The following is a 17316-nucleotide window of genomic DNA, read 5'->3' as shown; positions in this document are numbered from 1 at the left end:
GTACGTAATTTGAGTATCATGCTAATGCTGACACTACATCTGATCTTTTATGATTACGTTGGCTTTTGCCAGATATGGGTGCCTCTCAAACGACTTGTTATTCTATTTATTGTGACAATTAAAGTGCCATATAGATTCGTCATAATGATGTTTTCTATGAGAATACCAAATATATCGAGATTGATTGTCATTTCATTAGGCACCATCTTTAACAAGGCACCTTGCTTCTTTACTCCATCTCCTCTGAAGACTAGCTTGCCGACATTTTCACAAAATCTCATCCACCCGACTGACTTTGTGATCTTTATTCCAAACTCAAGTTGTGTCCACCATTTAGAGTTTGAGGGGGATGTTGATATATATTTGATTAGAATACTAATTTGATCAGGAGATCTTGTATTTGTTTATTTGTTTATTTCAATTGGCCTGGTTTTTTTCTTATAAATAGGCCATCTTACTGTACATGATATTCATCATTTAGAAATAGAAATCTCATTCAAATTCTATTTTACTTATTTTCCACACTTTCATTGCATAAAAAGGGATAAAGGTATGGTCGTAAAGAAGTAAAATTAGTCCACAAGTTGTTTGAGATCGACCCAATTAAATTTAAAGTCTACTTAATTCATTCATTAAATAAGTATTCATGAACACAAAATTATGATTAATTATTTAATATTAATACAACTCTATAAAATTTGACTCGACTTATACAAACTGGTATAAACTGAAATAACTTCATATATATACACATTATTATTATTTTTATCATATTTAACTCAATAACATTATATCTTTTGCAGTCAAAGCGAATAAAATTAAATCATGTTCATAACACTATATATACTATTTGAGTCCTTAATATATTCATTTATGTATGTATATATAAACTATATAAATATATGTACTAAAATTCAAAGATTATTTTGTCAAAGATTATAAAGTTATAAGATATAATATAAATAATTTATATTGCGAAAATCAAGTAACTTTGAAGTATATAATATAAATCGATGATAAGCTCAAGCGCAACTTACGTTTGAATAAAGGGAAAGGTTAGGAACAAGATGCGGTATAAAGAGAAGGTTTACACCCTCTAATTACCAAACGACATGTCACCATTTCAAGAAAATTAAAATCAAATTGGCTATAGGTATTTCACATCACACACTCTCTCTCTCTCTCTCTCTCTCTCTCTCTCTCTCTCTCAAGCTGAACGTTTATGCATTATCTCTCCCCTCAAGTGACACCCCTTTGAAGCCATCGCAACCTGAAACTCATGGGGCACTTGGGCAACATTGGTAGATTGTTTAGCTGTAATACGAGTTAAAGATGAGTGGTTGTTCAGCGATTGTTTAAGAGGAATTTTGAATTTGCCTCTCCAATCCAAGTACAACCATCTAAGGTAGTTTAATTGCGAGGAGCCACAATATAAGATAATTTGGTCGATGGGTGTATAAGGAGACAATAATTTAACAGAGATCGTGTAGACTGAAGTAATTTGTACAACATAATTGAGAACTGGAAGCCAAGCAATTTGTCCTACATCGTTGGTGGAAAGGGTCCCTTTGGCCTTTGTTGTGTGGTGTAGGCCATCATTTGGAGACTTATCTTCATTTGGAAACTAATTTCATTGGCCTTTAAGTATGGGTGGGCATTTCCTCTCAGAGTCTACCCACGAGTTTCAGGCTGCAATGGCTTCAAGGGAGATAGACTAGATGGTGTGGTTTGAGGAGAGACAACAGAAAATGTTCGGCGAGAGAGAGATCAGGGGATTGAGTAGATTATCTATGATTAGTTTTATTATAATTTTCTTGAAATGGTGATGTGTCGTCCGGTCCTTGGAGGGTGAAAATTCCCTCTTTTACATCACATCCGATTTGAAGTTATCCTCTTGAATAAAATTTAAACAAACAAAAATTAATTACGTACTATTCGCTTTATATTTCAAATTATTTATTTATTCATGTAAATAGAATAATAAGGTAGCCCATTTAGTAAAAATAAAAAAAAGTAAAATGTAGCCCAATTCAATACATTATTTGGATAAGTGGATTCAGATGTCAAAACTAATCCTTTGCATAAATAAGACAGTATAAAGATATACTGGCCCAATCCTTAAAAGGGATTTCGCGTTAATTGGGCCTCAGCCCCCAAAAGCTGAGGGAGAGGCGTCAATGTTGGGATCGGAATTTGGGACCAAAAAGCATGCAGGGGTTAAAGCTTAAACTAGAAACAAAGAGGTGGAAAGCGTAATATTAAAAATACAGGGGCTAAAAAGTAATATATCCAAAAAGGAAGCAGCAGAAAAACAGACGGTGGTGGATACAAAACTGCTCGGCACCAACCAAGTAAGGGTTACACATACGGCTTCCTGGCGAGGCATTGGTTCTTTTGTATCCTTTCTCTCGTATGTTTGATCGAGACACAGATCGATCGAACTGCCATTTTGAGTTAGCATAGGCTGTATATAAAGCCGATCTCTGACCCCAAACAAGAAAGCAATCTCAGCTCTGCGTCATCTCTGGTAACTTCCGGATGAACATAATAACTTTTTATATGTACTTTCCATAATTATTTTATTTCCTGAGATACTTTTGATTATAATTGTAATTTTTTGTATGCTAGTAATGTGTTTGGGTTTGAGATACTATATGATTCGGTGTAGACGAAGATGAAGATCAAGGCAGCTTCTTCTATTGTGGTGGTGGCCTTGATTTCAGCTCTGCTTCCATGTGGGCTGGCCCTGCCTTCAACCACCGCCCCCGCCTTTCTCTGGTCACCTTACCTTCCTCATGATTCGTGAGTACTTGCACTCTCTTTTTTTTTTCCTATTCTTTTTCTTATCGTAGCCGGGCTCGTGGAAATGCTTTGGCTCCTGCTTTGACGGCCAAGGTTTTCCCTCGTTTAATGCAAGGGAGTACAAATATCTAACAAAAATAAAGAAAAAGGGCTTCTCCTTGGTCAGATTTCAATCTCACCTCAATAAATGCCATGTTTAATGATCTATTTAAGGATTTAAGTCATGTTTTGGGCTCGCACCCATATATTGTTACAAATCCAATGCGCCGATATATTGTTGCAAATCCAATTTTTTTCTGATATTATTGCTGCTTTTCTTTACTTAATTATGTAATTTCTTTTCTTAATAAGCCTTAGCTGCAGATTCTCAGTTTTTCTTAATAGGCGATGTTTCTAGGTTCTTTTCCTCTATAAATTACAACGTAGATGCTGTAGGATTGTTTACCCAAAAAAAAGAGGACCGTTTACCGAAAATACAATTTCAGTCAATTGCCTTGAGCAACCGTGGAGGTTGACCCCCTTGGATCAGTCAATTCTCTTTGTTTCGCTTTTGATAAGAACCATAGTTTTTCATCATCTGGTATCAAAGCCTGGATTCCTGGGTTGGCTATTGGTGCAGAGGAGTAGACAATTGAGTGTGGTCCTTGGTTGTTCTATGGTGATCTGAGCGAGGTTGCTGAATGAAGTTGCAGTGCGATGGAAATGGCAAAGATGTGCAGTGTGCCAAGCAGAGGAGAACAGAGGTGGTGTGCAACACATAGGCTGTGTATTTTGGGGAAGAAGATGAGTGTATTTGGCTATGTAGTTACAATCGTCCAGGTTTATTTTCCTATCTTATATTCCGGTTTCAGGCCATCCTTATTCTAGTTTAGGAATATCATTAGCTTTGTTTGGTGTTAAAATTTCAAGTGTTTGGTTATAAGGTTAAGGTCAACCTTATTCCAATTTTATTTTTATAAGTAACTGAAGATTTTATCAAAAAATGCAAGCAGCGCTGAGTACACATGGAGTATACAAGAGGAACATCTAACAAGAAACGCAAAACTAGACAAGAAAGCCATGTAAATTCAGCCATTCAAAATCTATAAAAGCTGCTTAAAAGAGTCATGTATTTAGAAACAAAACTTTAAGCTTCTCTATCATTTGTTTGCAATGCTGAACATTTCTATTGTTCACTTTCTTCCAAATACACCATATTAGACAAATAGGGGTCGTCTTCCACATTGCCGCAATTTGTGGGCTGCTATATAATCTTCTCCAAGTAGCAAAAAAGGTTTACCTCTAGTCATAACCCAAGTCAACCAACTTGAATGGGAAAGTCATTCCACTAGGTACTGACAATCTCGTAATGGAATTATAAGCCGGTCCATAGATTCCACACTCTTTTTGCACATACAACACCAATTTATCACAATGATATGATGCTTCTTTAGGTTGCCCCTTCAGTAAGTAGGCTATCCATGTAAAAACAAAAGCTGTATATAGATGTGCTTAGTGTGCTAATAGTCCTCCAAATGAAGAGGTTACTATTATGAGGTAGAAGGACCTTATATAAAGAGAAAATAGTGAACTTCCCTTTCTTGTTAGGGGTCTAAAGGATCTTATTAACATCTAAAGATGTAACCTAGTAGAGTACAAGAGATTGAACAACTCTTTTTTTTTTTTTTTTGTTTTTTTTAATAGGTAATAAGAGATTTTATTCCAAGTAAATAGGCATAGCCTAAGTACACAGGAAGTATACAAGAGAGGAAGTACACCAACCAGCAAAAAAATGCAACTTTATTGGCCTCTCCCACTGATTTAGATCTGACCCAAGGGAGGTACCCGTCGACGCCCACGACCCGTCGTCGCCGTAGGTACTCGCCGTCTCCCCTGTCGTGGCCTCTCGAAAGATCGAGGCCTTACGATCTGACCCGTCGTCCATCTGACCCGGTCGTTCGAGAACCCAGCGTACACCGTCGTACATACCAGATCTCGTCGTCCCGTTGTCGTCGTCGGTAAACAAGAACCAGCGTCGTCCTGGTCCATCGGAACAGCGACCTGTCTTCTGTTTTCCGGCGAGTGGTTTCCGGCGGGGTGACAGGCAGTGACTGGTCGGCAGGTTCTGGGTGGCCTGGGTCCTCGTCGGCTCTGTCTAAGCTGATTTCCGGCGAGGGGAGATATGCTGTTATCCGGTGAGGGGAGGGGTGTCGGTTTTCCGGCGAGGTGACAGGCAGCTCCTGATCGGCAGGTTCTGGGCAGTCTGGGTCCTCGCCGGATCTATCTGAGCTGTTTTCCGGCGAGGAGTTACTGTTCCGGCGAGGAGTTACTGTTCCGGCGAGGTGTTTTTGTTTTCCTGGTGTAGTCTTTATAGTTTCTGGAGAGTGCAATGGTATCACGTGAAGTTGTTGTTGAGTCCAAGTTGTTTATCCTCACAAAGGAAGGAGTTAATATTCGTTTTTCTGAACTTGGATGGAAGGAGAGGTACGACTTGTTGGTGGGCAGAAATACAACCTGGTGGATTGTAAAAATATTGGAGGATTGCCTTAAGGGGGGAAAGAAGGAGGTGTACTCGGTAATTAGAGAGGGTTATCGCAGTTTTGTTGCTCAACGGTGTTCGAATAGGCGTGGGCGTTATTTGTCCATTGCCGAATACGGGAAGAATGGAAGAACAAGGTTGCTCTGTTTTCCAGAAGGTGCAGATGGGTGGGGATGGAGGAAAATGAGAAACCTGGCTACCGAGATGGTTCAGATAAAAGGGATTGGGTCTGGAAAAGGGGGAGGAGGACAGAGGTATCAAGTTGAGAGGGATTCAAACAAGGTGGCCAGAACCTTCAAGGAGGTTCTCAGGGAGGGAAGGGCGCAGAGGGGGCCTGTTGGAAGTGCAGGTCACGTTGGTGGGGGGGAACACCGAAATGTAGAGGGTGGTAGGCTGGTTGGACAGGAGACGTGGGTGTCCAGTAAAAGACTGTTGGAGCTACAAGGGCAGTTGAGGAAGCTGCAGAAAGAGATGGAGGAAGTCAGAGTATTTGTCGGGCTAGTAGTGGAAAAAGGAGGGAGAAGGGAAGATGACAGAATGGTGACTGATTTGGTGGAGTCTCAGAGGGATAGGTTTAATGAAAGAACAGAGGCTGGGTCTCTCGTTGGGTTGGAAGCTGTGGGCCTGGAGATGGGTATGGGGCTCAGTAGCCCTTTAGCAGTAAACGGAAACAAGGCCTCCACGAGTGGAGGGCCTGGACCTCCTCAGGCCAGGTCCTCTTCTGAAGACCCAAACCTGGGTAATTTTTCCAACCCAGTGTTCAGCAACACATCTGAGGACCTGGTGTCTTCACCGCGGCAGCAATCGGCGGCAATGGTCCTGGAGACGACACAGACCTCGCCGACGGTGGTGCTGGAGACTGTCGTCGAGTTCCCGGAGGTTTTGTGTGATGATTTGACGCTACCAAGTGTAGCAACGGGCCCGAGACTACATTGGGATGGGTCCTCTCCATCGGTGGAGGCCTCTATCACACCAACGGAGGCAGCGGTTGAAGAGGAGGGGAGTTCAGAGGAGGTGGAGCTTTCGGTGGAGGAAGAGGGGGAAGAACTCACCTTCCCTGATGTGTGTGGACAGTTGGGGTTGGATGATCTACCAGTAGAAGGAGATTTTACAGGTTTGCAGATTAGTAGGGTGGAGGAACCGATGCCGCTGAACTTCCACCTACCAACGCAACCAATTATTTCAGATTGGGTCTTCCATAAGGTGAAGGAAATTCAAAAATTAGTGGGGATTGAAAGTGAAGGATATGAGGAGCAATTCATGGCTTTATTTACAGCAATCGAAGAGGGTCACAATAAAAATACTAAAGGTGAATCGAAGAAGCATAGGGAACTTAAAAGATTAAATTGGTCGATGAACACTGAGAGCAGCGCTAGTAGGGGAAGGGTGAAAGGGAAGGGGCTGTCCATTCCTCAATGAAGCCTAAAATTGTGACTTGGAACGTCCGCGGGTTAAACGAGGCAAATAAGCGGCTACGGGTTAGGAATCTACTTCGGGAGTGGAAGGCGGATATTGTATGTTTACAAGAGACCAAGCTGAAAATGATTGATAGGAAAATTGTGAGGAGCCTGTGGAGGGGTAATCATGTGGATTGGTCATTCCTGGCATCAAAGGGAGCATCCGGAGGGATTGTGGTGATGTGGGATAGACGGGTGGTAGAGAAGGTGGAGGATTGCATTGGGCAGTATGTGGTAGCCTGCTCTTTTAAGTGTGTTTCCGATAATTTCTCATGGGCTTTTGCAGGTGTTTATGGCCCCAATCTAGACCAGTCAAGAAAACTTTTGTGGGAGGAACTATCAGGGATTCATTCCTGGTGGGGACTTCCATGGTGTATAGGGGGAGACTTTAATGTGGTGAGATTCCCGAGTGAAGTTTCGGGTACCAGAAGATTGCGACCAGCCATGGAGGAATTCTCGAAGTTTATTTTTGAAGTGAACTTAGTGGACTTGCCACTTGCGGGGGGAATTGCCACTTGGTCAAATAATCAGTCATGGTCCAGATTGGACAGGTTCTTAATTTCTCCAGAATGGGAAAGCCATTTCCCATGTGTTTGGCAAAAACGTTTGCCCCGTATTGGATCCGACCATTGGCCTATTCTGATTGATTGTGGAGGAGTTCATAATGGTCGTCGGCCGTTTAAATTTGAGAATATGTAGCTAAAATCGGAAGGGTTCGTGGAGAGGGTCAAACAGTGGTGGTCTTCTTATTATTTCCATGGTACTCCCAGTTTCATTTTTGCAAGTAAATTGAAAGCCCTAAAAAGAGATCTAAAAGAATGGAACTTAGAGTCTTTTGGCAACGTAGAAGTAAACAGGAAAGCCAAGATGTTGGAACTACTGGAGATTGAGAGGCTGCAAGAGGTACAACCACTCACTCAGGAAGAACAAGATAGGAGATCAGAGCTGGTCATTGAGATTGAGAGACTGATTCTGTTAGAAGAGATGTCTTGGCGGCAAAAGTCCAGGGCACTGTGGTTGAGGGAAGGAGATCGAAGCACAAGTTTTTTCCACAGAATTGCAAATTCACATAGGAGGAACAACAATATTGAGAAGCTGATAGTGGATGGTGCAGAGTGTAGAGATGAGCAGGTACTTCACAATCACGTAGTTGAATTTTATGAGAATCTACTGACAGAGCAGGAGGGTTGGCGGCCTTCCCTAAATGGGATGGAATTTGATACTATTGGGTTGACTGACGGCTCTCGGTTGGAAAGGGAGTTCGAGGAGTTAGAGGTCTTTAAGGTAGTGAGTAAGATGGCCAGGGATAAAGCACAAGGACCGGATGGCTTCTCCATGGGCTTCTTCCAAGATTGTTGGGATGCATTAAAGGAGGACCTTATGAAGGTTTTCCAGGAGTTTTACATGGCTGGAAAATTTGAGAAAAGTCTAAACACCACTTTTATAGCACTGATTCCCAAGAAGGTGGGGGCTATGGATTTGAAGGAGTTTAGGCCTATTAGTCTAGTGAATGGAATGTATAAGATAATCTCGAAAGTACTTGCAAACAGAATGAGTGAGGTTATGGGACAGCTTATTACTAAACCCCAAAATGCCTTCGTGAAGGGCAGACAGATCTTGGATGCGGTACTAATTGCCAATGAATGCCTTGATAGCAAGTTGAAAGAGGGAAAGTCAGGAATCATGTGCAAGTTAGACATGGAAAAGGCCTATGATCATGTTAATTGGGATTTTCTTCTACTTTTGCTAAGGAGATGTGGTTTTGGGGAACGGTGGAGGGCGTGGATACACTGGTGTATATCTACGGTAAAGTATTCTGTGTTGTTAAATGGAGTTCCAGTAGGCTTCTTCCAGAGTTCTCGTGGATTGCGACAAGGGGATCCTTTGTCACCTTTTCTGTTCGTGATAGTTATGGAGGCTCTAAGTAGGATGCTCTTGGTTATGGTTGAAAACGGACTCTTAAACGGGATTCCGATTGGCAACACGGACAGGGGAACAATTATCATTTCTCACCTCCTGTTTGCAGATGATACACTCATACTATGTGAAGCTGAGCAAAATCAGATGCAAGTGTTAAAGATTTTACTCCTTTGCTTCGAGGCCGTCTCTGGGTTAAGGGTGAATTGGGAAAAATCAGAGTTGGTGCCAATAGGGGAGGCTTCTAATATTCGACACCTAGCGAGAACGGTGGGGTGTAAGATATCTTCTTTTCCTATGACTTATTTGGGACTTCCTTTAGGGAGTGCTTCGAGGGCGTCTGCGGTGTGGGATTCAGTTATCGAAAAAATAGAGAGAAGATTGGCGGGGTGGAAGAGGTTGTATTTATCGAAAGGGGGAAGGACCACATTGATAAAGAGTACACTCTCTAACTTACCTACCTACTTTTTATCTCTTTTCCCAATACCAGCAAGTGTGGCGGTTCGTATAGAGAAGCTCCAACGAGATTTCTTATGGGGGGGCTTGGGGGAGGAGTTCAAATTCCACTTGGTTAAGTGGGAGCAAGTGTGTCGACCTATATCAGGGGGAGGCTTGGGGGTTCGAAACCTAAGGATGTTCAACCGAGCGCTATTAGGCAAATGGCTTTGGAGATTTGCCAACGAACATGATTCACTTTGGAAGATGGTGGTTGTGAAGAAGTATGGCGGTTTATGGGGGGAGTGGTGCACTAGAGAAGTAAGGGGAGCGTATGGTGTGGGGTTATGGAAACATATAAGAAGAGGATGGGGGTTCTTTAATCGACATGTAAAGCTTTGTGTGGGTACGGGTTTAAGAATCAAATTCTGGAGAGATGTATGGTGTGCTAGTAGGGCCTTGAAAGACTTGTACCCTCCTCTGTTCCAGTTGGCTAGAGATAAGGATGCTTTAGTGGCAGAAGTCATGGAGTTGGAGGGGGGTCAGATTCTTTGGAATATTAATTTTAGTAGGGCTGCACAAGACTGGGAACTAAGTATGTTTGAGGACTTCTACGGCCTTTTATATTCCATAAGACCCAATAGCCAGCAAGAGGATGTGTTGAGGTGGTCTCTAACAGACAAAGGTATTTTTTCTGTTCGCTCTTTATATAAGACCCTCACACAGGAGCACTCCACTCCTTGTCCCTGGAGAAAAATCTGGAGAAATAAGGCTCCTCCCAAAGTATCTTTCTTTGTGTGGACTGCATCCTTGGGAAAGATACTTACTACAGATAATCTGAGGAAAAGAAGGATCATTATCGCGGACTGGTGTTGCATGTGTAGAAGAGGGGGAGAGTCGGTCGACCATCTCCTTCTACACTGTGATACGGTAAGGGCCCTTTGGAATGAGGTATTTTTACGACTAGATATGGCTTGGGTTATGCCTAAAACTGTGGAGGCGGCACTGGCTAGTTGGTCAAATATAAGGGGCAGAAAACCAATTAAAGCTATCTGGAAGATGATCCCTCTATGTATCATGTGGTGTGTATGGCAGGAGCGAAATGAGAGGACCTTTGAGGACCAAGAAAGATCAGTAGAGAAGCTTAAACTTTTATTTTTCAGAACACTTTGTAACTGGGCTGTGGCTGTGGATTTTGATGGCATGGCCATGCATGATTTTCTTGTCTCTAATGTACCTACCTAGCTAGGGCGTTAGAGTTGTAATACTGGCTTTGCCATTGATCAATAAAATTAGTTTAATTATCAAAAAAAAAAAAAAACTCTCCAAATGCAATTCCAGGGGTATGTTATAGTACCATGACTATTTAACACCTTGTAATAGGATTTCACATAGAATCTAGACTTATTATCATGTACCCACTGCATTCTATCCTCCCTGATCTGATCAATCTTCCTATCATAAAGTTTTACATAGAAATCAGCAGCCTCTCTCACTTCCCAGTCCTGTAAATCTCTAGTAAATTCCACATTCCAATTCAACATATTATTAGAAAACATATATGAATCAGCCACAGCAGCCCCTTTGTTTTTAGCAATCCTGAAAAGTCCAGGAAATGCAAATTTAAGAGCTAAATCACCACACCAAACATCATGCTAGAAGAAAATATTAGTCCTGGTCCCCACTTTGAAATTAATGTTTTTGACAAAATCCCCCCCTCCCAACCGAATGGACTTCCATAATCCCACCCCAAACACCCTTTTTATTTCATTAGTACACCAATTCCCCTACATCCTTCCATAAATAGCATCTACAATCTGTCTCCACAATGCATTGCTCTCTTTGTTTTACCTACCTCCAAAGCCACTTCCCAAGGAGAGCTTTATTAAAAAGCTTTAAATTCCACACACCCAAACCTCCACAAGACACCGGAGTACAAACCTTATTCCAACTCACCAAGTGATATTTTCGTTCCTCTCCAATACCATCCCATAAGAAATTTTTAAAAATCATCTCAATTCTTTTTACAAACCCAAACCTCCACAAGTGATATTTTAAAAGCTTTAAATTCCGCACAACCAAACCTCCACAAGACACCGGAGTACAAAACTTATTCCAACTCACCATATGATATTTTCGTTCCTCTCCAATACCATCACATAAGAAATTTCTAAAAATCCTCTCAATTCTTTTTACAACCCCCGCTGGAATATGGAAAAGAAAGAGGAAATAAGTGGGAAAATTAGACAAAGTGCTTTTAATCAATGTTACTTTGCCCCCTTTGGACAAATAGATCTTTCTCCAACCAGCTAGTCTCCTCTCGATCTTCTCAATCACCCCATCCCAAATAGACACTAATTTGTGGGGAGCGCCCAAAGGTAACTCAAGATATTTCATAGGTAAAGAAGACACTTTACAGCCCAGAATATTGGCCAAATCATAAATATTGCTGACTGTACCCACTGGGACAATTTCAGACTTAGTTAAATTGATTCTAAGCCCGGAGACAGCTTCAAAACATAACAATAAAGCTCTTAAAGCTTGAAGATGATCTTGGTTAGCATCACTGAAAATTAAAGTATCATCCGCAAAGAGAAGATGAGAAATAGTGATGCAGCCCCTTGAAACATCACCCACCTTGAAGCCCGACACAAAACCTTCTTCAACTGCACTTCAATCATACGACTCAAGGCATCCATAACTAAGACAAAAAGGAAAGGAGATAAAGGATTTCCTTGCCTTAATCCAGGGGAGCTGTTGAAAAAACCAACCGGAGAGCCATTCACCAAAATAGAGAACTTGGCCGTTGAAATGCAATATCTTATCCATGAGCACCACTTCTCCCTGAATCCAAACCTCCCAATCAAGTAAAGAAGAAAATCCCAATTGACATGGTCAAAAGCCTTTTCCATGTCCAATTTGACTAAAATTCCATATTGCCCCATCCTTTTTCTACTTTCCAAACACTCATGAGCAATTAATATCGAGTCGAGGATTTGTTTGCCCTTCACGAATGCATTTTGAGACTTTGTTATAATCTTATCCATAACCATAGGTGGTTAGCTAACACTTTTGAGATGATCTTATAAATCCCATTAACCAAGCTAATATGGCGAAAATCCCTCATTTCTACAGCACCCGTCTTTTTAGGAATAAGAGCTAAAAAAGTTGTATTAAAACTCTTTTCAAATTTCCTGAAGGAGTGAAATTCATCAAACACTTTCATAATGTCATCCTTCACAATATCCCAACAAGCTTGAAAAAAGGCCATGGAAAAACCATCGGGACCCAGAGCCTTATCCTTAGACATGCCTCTAACTACATCAAGAACTTCATCTTCCTCAAAAGGCATCTCTAACCAAACTGCAGAAAGATGATCAATGGAATAAAAAACCAGCCCATCTAACTTGGGCCTCCATGAAAATTCTTCCTGAAAAAGTTTCTCATAAAATTTCACAATATGATCTTCAATCTCCTCTTTATTACAAATCACATTGTCACCTACATGAAGGACTTCAATGGCCTTATTTCTACGATGAGAATTTGCAATTTTATGGAAGAACAACTATTTGAAATCATCAAATTCTCTATTAGAGCTGCCATGAAAAGACTTAACATTCCATTTAGGAAAGCAATTATAGAATTTCTATAGACCAGCCATTGAATCCTCCTATGCAAGCACAATACTATACACCTCTGCGAAAGTCTCATTTAAGGTTTTGCCACTGCACAATAAGCGTGCGCTTGGTTTTGAGTTTGAGTGCTTGAAAAGTAAGTCCTTCCAATGAACAAATTTGAGTGCCCATTGCAAATGGATAGCTAGACAATAGAATTAAATCACGAGTATTGGGTATTCTTTGCAAATTAGATATGGAGAAAGCTTATGATCATGTAAATTGGAATTTTTTGCATCACTTGCTTGGGAGGTGTTTTGAGGAGAGATGGCGCTTCTGGATCATGTGTTGTGTGTTTACTATGTGGTTCTTAGTTTTGGTGAATGACACTCTAGTTGGCTTCTTCAATAGCTCTTGGGGCCTAAGACGAGGGGATCCTTTGTCCCCGTTATTATTTATTATGGTCATGGAAGCTTTTGGTAGAATGTTGTTAGAGATAGTTTGAATGGTTGTCTTTCAGATTCCTTAGTCGTGGAGGCAAAAAATGGTACTCTCAATATTTCCCATTTGTTACTTGCAGATGATTGATTGATATTTAGTGAAGTGGACTATAACAACGTCCATTATTTGAGGGGACTTCTTATGTGTTTTAAGGCTATCTTTGGCTTGAAAGTAAACTTCGCAAGTCAGAGTTGGTTCTAATTGGTGTGTCTTCAATAGAAGGCTCATGGCTAGTATACTAGGATGCAAGGTATCTTCTCTACCTATGAAGTACCTTGGTATGCCCCTGGGAGTAGATTTCAAAGCCAAGATCATATGGGGTGATGTGATTGAGAAGATTAAACGTCGATTGCCATGGTGGATGTACCTATTGAAAGGTGGTTAAATCACTCTAATCAAGAGCACTCTCTCCAATTTGTCTACCTATTTCCTTTCTCCTTTCCCTTCACCAAAATCTATGACGAAGCATATTAAGAAACTTCAACGTGATTATTTGTGGGTTGGACTAGGTGAGGAATTCAAATTCCACCTAGTCGATTGGGGGAGGGTATTATCTTCAGTATGTGGTGGTGGGTTGGGGGTTTGGAAAATGTTCAATAGGGCACTTCTTGGGAAGAGTATGGTAAATGGGCCATATGCTGTGGAAGAGTATCAAAGGAGGATGGGGGGTCCTCTATCAACATATCGGATTCATGGTGGATGATGGCTCCAAGATTAGATTTTGGCATGACATATGGTGTGTAGACACCACCCTAAAAGACTCTTTCCTTGTAGTGTATGAGCAAAAAGCCTCAGTGGCAGAGTTGTTGGGAGTTTCAGAAGGCTCGATGCAATGTAATGTCAATTTCCACAAGCAGCCCAAGATTGGGAAATTTGTGTATTCTTTGACTTCTTTAATTTATTATATTCTTCGGAAGTTAGGGATGTAGGAAGTGATAAGATGTTTTGGGTCCCTTCCAAAAAAGGGATCCAACCGCTTAATCTTCTCAATCACACAATTTATTTATTTTTTTGATAGTTTAAAAGATTTTATTGATCTACGTAAAATTGTAAGGCCCTAGTACACAGGGAGTATACAAGGAAAAGCCTAGTTACAAAACTAAGTGCTATTGATAGTAGCATAAAAGTCATTGAGACTTGTTCTGTAGTACAATAGAAGAAGCCCAAAGTAGTAAAGTATGAAAGAAAAAAGCCCTGAAACCCTCTGGAGAGCGTTCCATGTTCTCAAAGCATCGTCCATTTCTTTCGGTCCATGTGCACCACATTAAACATAGAGGTACCATCTTCCATATAGTTGCGATCTGGCGGTTGCCCCTTATCCCTCGCCAACAAGATAGTAGATCGATCGCTCTCCTAGGCATAGCCCATGCGATACCAAGCCTCAAGAAAATTTCATCCCACAATACCTTGACTGCTTCACAATGGAGAAGAAGGTGGTCCAAATATTCACTATTGTGTTTGCACAAGTAACACCAATCCACAATGTATAGTCCCTATTTTCTTAAATTGTCTATGGTCAATATTTTACTATAAAAAGCATGGTTTTTAAAATCATACCGTACCGGCCGGTACGACAGGTATATTCCGTACCGGCCACATGACCGGTACAGACCAGTTAATGACATGCGTAGTACTTCACATATTATCAGCCACCAAGGAGCCCTGATCGGACGCAATCCTATAAAGAGAAGGAAATGCATTTTTCAGGGTGACATCCCCACACTAATTGTCGTGCCAAAACCTGATTCGCGTGCCCCTTCCCACCACAAAACTGTAGTTCCTTAGGAGATTATCCCAACCATTCCAAATAAGTTTCCAAACTCCCACTCTATAAGCCCCTCTTACTTCCTTAGTGCACCAAGAAGAAGAAACAACAAACCTGTCCAACCTCGACCATGCCCTTCCGTTTGACTAGGTGAAATCTCCCCCTGCCAAAGGGAGATCTACCAGGTCTAAACAACAAACTTATCAAAAAAAAAAAAGATCTACCAGGTCTAAATCAAACAAGAGGGTGGAGAAATCAGCCATGATTGAGCCTGTACTAGAAACCCCGACCGCTCTCTCGGAAATTGAATGATGTTGAAATCACCCCCGGTACACCACGGAATATCCCACCAACTGCAAAGGCCAGCTAACTCATCCCAAATGTGTTTTCTACTGTTGTCTTCGTTTGGCCCGTAGACACCTGCAAAGTGCCAACAAAACCCATTGTCCACGTTCGTGAAAGAACAAGCGACTAAAAATTCCCTCACGTATTCCTCTACAAGATTAACTGCTCTCTTGTCCCACATTACCAGTATACCCCTTGAAGCACCCTTAGAATCGAGAGTGGTCCATCCTGCATAAGAGCAATTCCACAAGCTTCTAATGATGTGCCTATCAATAAGCTTAAGTTTCATTTCTTGAAAACAAATGACATTTGCCTTCCATTCTTATAATAAGTTCTTTATAGTGAGGCGCTTGTTCGGGTCATTCAGGCCACAAACATTCCAAGTGAGAATTTTTGGCTTCATGGATCGCCAAGATTCACTCTATCCTTAAGTCTCCCCCTGCTTGCACTACCCTCCCATGTTTCATAATTTATTGAGCATGCCAATCTCTTAAGTTCCCTGTCCTTTTTAACTACAGATCTAGCAAGAGCCGGCTGACCTACTTGAATTGCGATGATTAGTGCTTGCATCTAATCCTCAAATCCCACGCAGGTCATACCCAAGCAGTGACTCATGTCGTTGATCTTCTGAAGGATCCAATCCGGATGTAAGTCAACCCTTGAAACTGCTGGTGGCAGTGAGCGAAGGGGGCTAGGCACCTCCTTAAACCCGAGTCAGTTGACAAAGGGTCAGCCCCTAGCTCCTTGCAAACAAGCTGTAGGTCTGACCCAGACGGTGACCCTAACTCTGATGACCCCCCATCTAGAGAGGAATCATCTATCTCTTCCACTTCAGTGCATATGACCCTGGAAAGGGACTCAGTGAGGCCTACAAGAAGATGAGGAGCAGCGGGATGTGCTCCCGTGGCTCGGTCAGGTGGGGACGACACCCCCATAACACTAAGACTACCACCCGCCACTGGAAAATAGTTGACAGTGTCATTCCCAAGCTTAACAGGGTCCATCAGCCCACTCTGAGGTGACGGCGAGCTGACGGTGGCCTGGAAGCAGTTGGCGTCACCCGCTAGCTCGAATCCAGAAGCTGTCGTCGCTCGTAACAATGATTTCTGGTGCTCCCCGCCCACAACAGGAGGTAGGCCGGCGACCATCGAGTGACGGTGAGCTGAAACAGTTGGCGTCACCTTCCTCCGCGAATCCAGAAGTTGTTGTTGCCTGTGATAGTGGCTTCTGGTGATCCTCGCCGGCAATGGAAGGTACGCCGGAGCCCATCGGCGAGTTCTGTGTCGGCCCAGAGGTGGCTTGAGTAACCGCCGGCGGGAAAGGCTTGGGCGTGTTGAAAACAGGCCGCCCTTCCGTTTGAGATGGTCTGTCTGAGGCCGAGGGGGAGACGGGCTGGGTTGGGGTATGGGGCCTTGAGGCCCGTGGGCTAATGGCCCGTGTTTGAGGCCTTACGGCCTGAAGTTGAGGGTAGATTGGTGCCCTTAGCAGTTTAGGGCTTATGGGCCTCCTTCTAGCGCCCAGCCCATTCCCATCATGTGGCCCACTATCCCTCGTAACTCCAACCCTTCCCAAAGCCTCTCTTCCCATCTCCAAAAAATTCTCTTCAGCGACAAGGGAAACCGAAGCAGAGTGCTTTTTCCCTCCAACCTCTGCGCCAAGTCCCATCACCATACTCAGTCCTTGATCCACCTTTTGCATCAAATAGGGAACTTCTTCAAGGACTCCAGAAAGGTGAGCTCTGACAGCCCAAAAAACACCCTCAACATCTCCCATCTTTTTGCCTCCATCAAAAGACCCCCTATTTCCACTGGGCAAAGACATTTTTTCTCATTTCCACTAGACAAAACAGAGGCGTAGTAAGCAGGAGCTTTTGCTTCCAACCCATGGCCTGAACTCCCACCCTTTCGGTAGCCACCTTCTGGCTGCTCCACCACGTGTTCTGCCATCTTCTTTAGGTGGTAA

At 42.4% G+C, this 17316-nt stretch overlaps 1 protein-coding gene across 3 annotated transcripts in view; it reads left to right on the top strand.

Annotated features, from left to right (window-relative positions):
* The first annotated feature begins 2314 nt into the window (after positions 1-2314).
* Positions 2315-17316, top strand: part of LOC122291340 — a 30192-nt gene continuing 15190 nt past the window's right edge. The window contains exons 1-2 of one of the 3 annotated variants that reach the window (XM_043099021.1): positions 2315-2527; positions 2629-2802. In XM_043099021.1, coding sequence (XP_042954955.1) covers positions 2675-2802 — 128 coding nt within the window. In that variant the 5' untranslated portion in view covers positions 2315-2527; positions 2629-2674. The remainder of the gene's footprint in view (positions 2528-2628; positions 2803-17316) is intronic. The other 2 variants (XM_043099020.1, XM_043099022.1) reach the window with 2 other exon arrangements.

The sequence above is a fragment of the Carya illinoinensis genome, chromosome 13, assembly GCF_018687715.1.
Source record: "Carya illinoinensis cultivar Pawnee chromosome 13, C.illinoinensisPawnee_v1, whole genome shotgun sequence".
Classification (NCBI taxonomy): Eukaryota; Viridiplantae; Streptophyta; class Magnoliopsida; order Fagales; family Juglandaceae; genus Carya; species Carya illinoinensis.
Note: the sequence above shows the minus strand (reverse complement) of the source record. Positions and strands in the feature narration are given on the sequence as shown.